Consider the following 7,093-nt stretch of genomic DNA (forward strand, 5'->3'; position numbering starts at 1 on the left):
TCTTAGGGACAAGAAAATTGCTAGAATGAACAAAAGAATTATGATTGATGAGGAACATGAATCTTAAAATGCTGTTTACATTTACTTCTATTGTGAGTGGGGGGGGAGATCTTGATAAAGATAGAACAGGGTACAAAATTGTTTAATCTTCTGTAATATCCCATCAACTGACTAATTGAAACAATTCATCTTGAGCTCAAAACAAGGAATCCCCCTCCCAAACATTTAATCCATAGAGATGTCATTGTCTTGTTTAATTATGCTGTTTGGTATAGTTTCCACAATTTTTCTATTTATTCAGTGCCAGAACTAGATACCAAGATCAATGGTCTTCGGTGCCCAGCCTGCTATGCTTCATTTCCTGATTCTTGTAAGGACGACACTGTTGATTGTGTTGGATCCGAGTCTCAGTGCATTAATTTGGCTGGATACATACATTTTGGTAATTAATTCAGCATTTTATATGGGTTCTTATGGGACTTGATAGTAGGCTGCATCTTAGAAAACATCCATTTCTTTTCATTAAAATGTATACAGCATGGAGAATCTTATGTAAGGAATGAAAGAGTAGAAAATAATTGTCGTGTCTAACTTATCCAAATATTTATCCTATGGCAATTTTATGCAGAAAGTTTTCAAATAATCAAATTGTTTACTAAATTTCATTAAAATTCCTCCTGATGTCTTGTCTATGTCAGTTAGTCACTATGGTCAACAGTATTAAAAAATCACCAAGAGATTTTTGTTATAGTTCCTTTGCCTCTCTCTTAATGCAGAACATCTCTCAGGGCAATGAGGCTGTCTCTGAGCAAACTCCATTTCTCAACCCAGTCTGTTGTTTATCCAGATCAGGGGTGTCAAATTCTCAGCCCACGGGCCAGATGCATCGCATGCTGGCCATGCTCACCCCTTTAGTGAAGGGGAAAAAAGTCAAGGTATGTCATGTGATGATGTGACCCCACGAGTTTGACATCCCTGATCTAGATAATCAATTTCTAGTAAGAGTTCTGAGGTTGCAGAATCCATTGCCTTCACTATGCATGTGATAATAAATATCAGCCAATCTTTGTTAAACTCATCGGATTCAGGGATGTTGTGAAACTGGGAACTCTGGCTGTCAGTGTTAATCTCAGGAATCATTTGGCAGGACATAGTCCTGGAAGGCTCTTATATGCCGAGCCAAGGACAGGTCCAACAAGAAAATAATAGCATAGACTGATTCAGGCACTGACAATTTCCTTGAACGATTAGCAGTAAAACTTGTTTGGAGATATAATTAGAAGATGCATGAAACACCCTGGATGTTTTTTAAATATATTGCCAAAAGGAACATGAAGTTCAACACGAATCTAGGAAAGTTAGAGGTGAAGAACCACATCAGCAGCTCGTGACATTGTGGAAGCATCTGAAATCTTAAGCTGGAAGGCAGCCTTTAGCCAGTGTTTCTCAATAATGGCATTTTAATATGTATGGACTTCAGCTCCCAGAATTCCCTGGCTAGTATGCTAGCTAGGGAATTATGGGAGCTGAAGTCCGTAGTTGCCAAGGTTGAGAAACATTGCTTTAAGCTATTTACCTGGTATTTGGAATCTGAACTATGAATCCTGCAAAATCCTCACAGGAACACGGCAGGCAGAAATGAATGTTGTGCTCATTCAGAGATACAGATGCATTAAGATCTTGTGCAGGTGTGTGTTGTGGGGGAGGAGGTACATGGCTTTTTCTTGCGTTAAGATCCAATAACATGAGCAATGGAATGTTGCTGCCAGTCAAATGTTATCAGTAAAATAGATGAGAAAGCTTTCAGCAGTATGGAATGTACATTTATAAACAATAGGTTTTAGGTATTTAAACAGTTGGGGCATTTCTTTCTAGTGCAAGCATTTTGTATTTTTGAATCTTCTCAATTTCTCAAATTTTCAGATAGATACTTGGCAGCACTCAGCTAACTTTGGCTTGCCTTCACAAGCTGAGCAAGACCACACATGGATAACATCTAGATTAGATACCTTCAGAATATCCCAGGGTTATAAAATATATGGGACAGGGATCAAAACAATCTCAGAAGGCTATGGCAAACTGCTTCCATGCTGCTGCCAGGAAAACAATGTAAGGCATTCCCTTGAAGTCAAACTTGAAAGAAATTTTGCTTTGGACTTGTTGCAGTTGATGAAACTTTCATTTAACGTGCCAAGGCTGCATTTAAAATGGGTTTGTCAAAAACAGATCCTGCCAGACAAATCTTATTGCATTCTTCGACAATGTGACAAAATTAGTGGAGCAATGAAATACTGTGGATATAATTTACATGCCAAGGCTACATTTAAAATGGGTTTGTCAAAAACAGATCCTGCCAGACAAATCTTATTGCATTCTTTGACAATGTGGCAAAATTAGTGGAGCAATGAAATACTGTGGATATAATTTACTTGGACTTCAATAAATTTGATAAAGTAGACTACAACCTACTATTTGATAAGATAGAAAAATGTGGATTAGACAGCATCACCACCAGATGGATTTGTAACTAGCTGACCAACCACACCAGGGAAGGATGCAGTGGGCTACACAAGGCTCTGTCTTAGCCCAGTACTCTTCACTATCTTCATCAATGTTTAGATGAGGGGATAGCAGTGGAACTCTTCAAATTTGCAGACGTTGAATTGGCAGGGACAGCCAACACTCCAGAAGACAGGCTCAGGATAAAGGACCTTGACAGACTTAAACAGGGGGCCCTCTCTAACAAAATGAACTTCAATGGTGAAAAATGTAAGGTTCTACATTTAGGCAAGAGAAACAGGTACAGAATAGGTGGTACCTGGCTCAATAGTAGTAACTATGAGGGGGATCTTAGAGTCCTAGTGGATAATCACTTAAATATGAGCCAGCAGAATGTTGTAGCTGTCACAAAAGCCAGCACAGTCCTATTTCTTGACTGTTAGAAATTTCCTGGCAGTTAGAATAATTAATCGAGGGAACAGTTTGCCTCCAGAAGTTGTGGTGCTCCAACACTGGAGGTTTTTAAGAAGAAATTGGACAACAATTGGTCTAAACTGGTATAGAGTTTCCTGCTTGAGCAGGGGGGTTGGACTAGAAGACCTCCACGGTCCCTTCCAACTCTGTTAATCTGTTAAACATCCTTCTGATCATCCTTTCTATTTCCCATAGCACTCCAGATCAATATTAGATGTGGAAGAAATTTTTTTTCTCCTGCAACTATTTTTCTGCAACTATTCTGGACAGTCTTGCTATTTACTGCAAAATATGTCAGTGCTCATTATAGTGGTCCAGAATCTGTAGGATCAAAAGAGCCTGGAGAGACTCTCGGTCCTCCGGATCCTTTTTTTCAGGAGGCAACTGGACTCTCTTGGTTTTTTTCCTGGAAGGCGTTTGGATGAGAAGCGAAATGTCTTCAAAGAAAAAAAACAAAGTCCAGTTGCCTCCTGAAAAAAAAAAAAAAGCACCTTTGGGACAACCAGGACCTGGAGGACTGAGAGTCTCTACAGATTTTTAGCTATACAATTTGGGATAAAGACCCCTTTGAATGGTGTGGGAGTAGGAGTGGATTTCCAGAGGAAAAATTGCAGACTACAGGAACCAGGAGCACCACTCAGGTGACCCTGAGGACACAGATAAACCTCCAAGTGCTTCAATGATCCTCTAAAAAGGATGAAAACGACCTGTTGTCTGCAAGGAATATAAATCCTTCCATTGCCCACTATCCTGTCAGAGCTGAACAAGTTTCTTGGATGAGAAGCGAAACGTCTTCAAAGAAAAAACGAAGTCCAGTTATCTCCTGAAAAAGCACCTTTGGGATGAACAAGAGTCCCCTTTTTTTTCTCTCTCTCTCTCTATAGGCAAATGGCTGTCAAGTTTCCAAGTATGTTTTAGGCCCACTGCACCATTCAGATAATTTATGAGAAATATTTTGAGTTTACAGAAGCAAAATGAATTAGCCGAGGCAATACGGTTGATATTGGGGGTTGATCTGTTGTCTGCAAAATATTTGATGTTATTGCCCTCCTTTATTACATTGCTTTCTGCTTATTAGGTTGCGCAGGATTTGACTGTTGATTCTCTTTAATTTAAAATTTAAAATCAAGGATAGGACTCTTTCTCTCAAAACACAAGTTACAAATGCAGCAATTTGGTTCCATGGGAGAAGGAAGGCCACCCGGGAGAAGTGGGTGTAGACTAACAGTATTTCTTTGGCCTTGAAGAAACGGGTTGGTGTGTATTTGTTGCCCCCTTGTGGTTAACGTGTATTTTTGTCATTTTCTGTCTTTCTAAAACGCCAGAAGAATCATCGACAAAAGTTGCCATGAAGGGCTGCACTACCCATGATGTCTGCGATGCTACCATTGGAGGGGCAGCAACATTTAGCCAGGCCAGTTCAGCAATCACCAGCCTTGAATGCATGCCAGCCAGTAGCACGGCCAGCAGATCTCCTGGACCAACAGGACTCTTCTTTTTAGTCACGATGGGCTTCCTGAGGCTACAGCTTGGATCTTAACGAGCCAACTGTGTTTATGAGCAAACGATGCAGATGCTAAACCAAGGATTTTAATCTTTGGGTCTCTGGTATCACTGATGGAAAAATCCTGGAAGAGCTGAGCATTAAGGTCTGATCCATTAGCTGGCTGTTTTTTGTTTTTGTTTTTAAAAAAACCCAGCTTATAGCATCTATTAAGGAAAGCGGTTATTTAACCACTGGTTCTGATTTGAATTGCTATCATGGTCATAGCAGTTGGTGTAATACCGACATATTGATGTGTTGCTCAAAAACTGAACTCGTTGTTCATCTGTTAGGGTCATCTTTGATATAGCGTTTTTAGCCTTCTCATTCAATTTGATGTGAATTGAAAGGGCATGTAAAAATAAATAAATAAATGATGGGGTGTTTTTTTCAGGCAAGGTTGAAAAACTGGAATCCTTAATCTTAATTTTCAAGCAGTCGAGAGAGTCCCATTCTGTACTGTACAGTGCTCTCTCAAGCAGTAGGCAACTTCCTGACCCTCAGTAAAATCCCAAGGGAAAATGTAACATAACAAGTGATGTCTCCAGAGCCTTTCTCAGCTCTGGAGAAAGCAGGGGGCACTTCAAGGAATGTCACCTTGCAGTGATAAATGCTTGAAGACTCTTCTACTGTAAGATCCTTTCCCCGCGTTATTTTACTGCTTGCTCTACCTTCCTGATGCATCTTAGAGTTGTAATTGACAAAGGGAGAGAGACATATGAAAGGACCATCTGACTGATGGAGGGAAATTGGCACTCCAACTTCTTCCCTCCACCCTCTTTGCTTTTTCCACAACATGGGGGGTGGGGGAGATATACTAACCTTCTGGGTACTCCTGAAGGTACTCACAGCAGGATGACTATAAACCAAGGAATTTGAGGACTTTGACTTCAGGTGGCAGTGGAACAATTCAAGAAAAGTGAGATCAAATGAAGCAGAGGCGCTCCAAAAGAGAAGTTCTCTCCTTTGCTGCTGCCCTTGAAACATTTTGATATGAGGACAATATGAGGACCCAAATTGTTGGGAACAATATGCTGACTCTGTAAACCGCTTTGAGAGGGCTGTAAAGCACTATAAAGTGGTATATAAGTCTAAGTGCTATTGCTATTTTTTTTTTTGTAAATTTTATTGGTTTATAAAAACAAACATAAACAAACAAAACATAAAAACATCAGACTTTCTTCCATAGATATACAAGCAGTGTGCCGGTTGGTTTACAGATTTTTTTGTGCATCCATTTCGTAGTCTTCAGTTACAGTTACATTACATAATAGCTCATATTATCAATCAAAAATTGAATACCCTAGTATCATTATTAATCAATCATTTGACTATAGTTTTATTCATTCATATTTTACGAGATAACCATAATTTACTTAGTTTATTTTATAACAATTCATAATATCCTCCCAAATCTATCCTAAAAACATTTTGTAGGTATAATAAAAAAGAAGTACATCTTTATATATTTATTATTTTCTAAAAATCTACATATTTCATTATTGTATTTTATTATCTAACCATTGATAGAAAAGGTCCCAAATTTTATAAAATTGTTTATCCTCTTGTTCTCTAATTTCAAATGTCAATCTACTCATTTCAGCACATTCCAATATTTTCTGAATGATTTCCTCCTGCGATGGTATTTTCTCATTTTTCCAGTTTTTAGCAAATACAATCCTAGCCGCTGTTAATACATTTACAATCAGGTATTTCAAATCTTTGCTATATGTAAGCGCTGTTGCTATTTTGACTGGAGCAGGAGCAGAGCTGAGAGGAGCAGGACCTCAGCTGAGCTTAAACTTTCCGAAGCTTTTGATGTCATAAGAATAAAGGGGTGCACTGATCTGAAGTGGATGGTGGCTCATGTTTGAAGGAACTGGGGAAAAAAGAGAATGTGGTAGAAAAACAGATGCCTTTTTGATGGAAGATTTCAGTTCAGAATTAGTATAAATGTTTATCCTTTCACAGAATCTTTTCTGTGGCAAATGTGAATTTGAAGAAATTTGAGTTGCTAGATGCTGAGGTGGTCTTATGGCTATTGATATTAAGCCACAAACCTAATTCTTCATCATGTTCCCCTACTTACTGCAATAAATGAATATGTATAGTAATTGACATTAAACTAGGACAACTGTTTGATTAAATGTTTGATTGAATTTGGCTTCTAACCTGTTTTTTTTATTCATTAAAGTTTAAAATCAATGAAAGAAACAAAACACAGGACATTGATTTATTTGTTTCTTAAGCTTAGAGGAAGCTTTTATTTATTCTGCATGTACTTTACCACCTCTTTTTAAACCTTTGATCAATGCTTAGCTTGATAGATGGGAATAATAATGATTTTCATGTTTTTCACTTTCACATATTACCTCTTCTTTGCTAACACACAGGCAAATGCTTTAACCTGAATGTCATGGGCTTTAGATGCAGAATAGTTATAGTTGGCATTTAGCAAACAAATGCAAGAAATCTGATTCCAAAGTCCTGATAGGTCTTGATGTAAAATGTGTGACTGTTTTCAGAGGAATAATCAGAATTCTTTTTTTTTTACCTGAAATGAAGGTAAAATGAATT

The 7,093-nt window shown here is 38.2% G+C and overlaps 1 protein-coding gene across 1 annotated transcript in view; it reads left to right on the forward strand.

The window, feature by feature from the left end:
• The window catches only part of LOC113445080 (phospholipase A2 inhibitor and Ly6/PLAUR domain-containing protein-like), a 40,675-nt gene extending 33,952 nt beyond the window's left edge, over positions 1-6,723 (forward strand). Inside the window, exons 6-7 of the mRNA XM_087935508.1 lie at positions 302-442; positions 4,299-6,723. Of these exons, the coding sequence (XP_087791634.1) occupies positions 302-442; positions 4,299-4,513 (356 nt within the window). The 3' untranslated portion in view covers positions 4,514-6,723. The remainder of the gene's footprint in view (positions 1-301; positions 443-4,298) is intronic.
• The last annotated feature ends 370 nt before the right edge of the window (positions 6,724-7,093 follow it).

This window comes from Pseudonaja textilis, chromosome 5, assembly GCF_049901715.1.
Source record: "Pseudonaja textilis isolate UNSWEBS1 chromosome 5, rPseTex1.2, whole genome shotgun sequence".
In the NCBI taxonomy this organism is placed as follows: domain Eukaryota; kingdom Metazoa; phylum Chordata; class Lepidosauria; order Squamata; family Elapidae; genus Pseudonaja; species Pseudonaja textilis.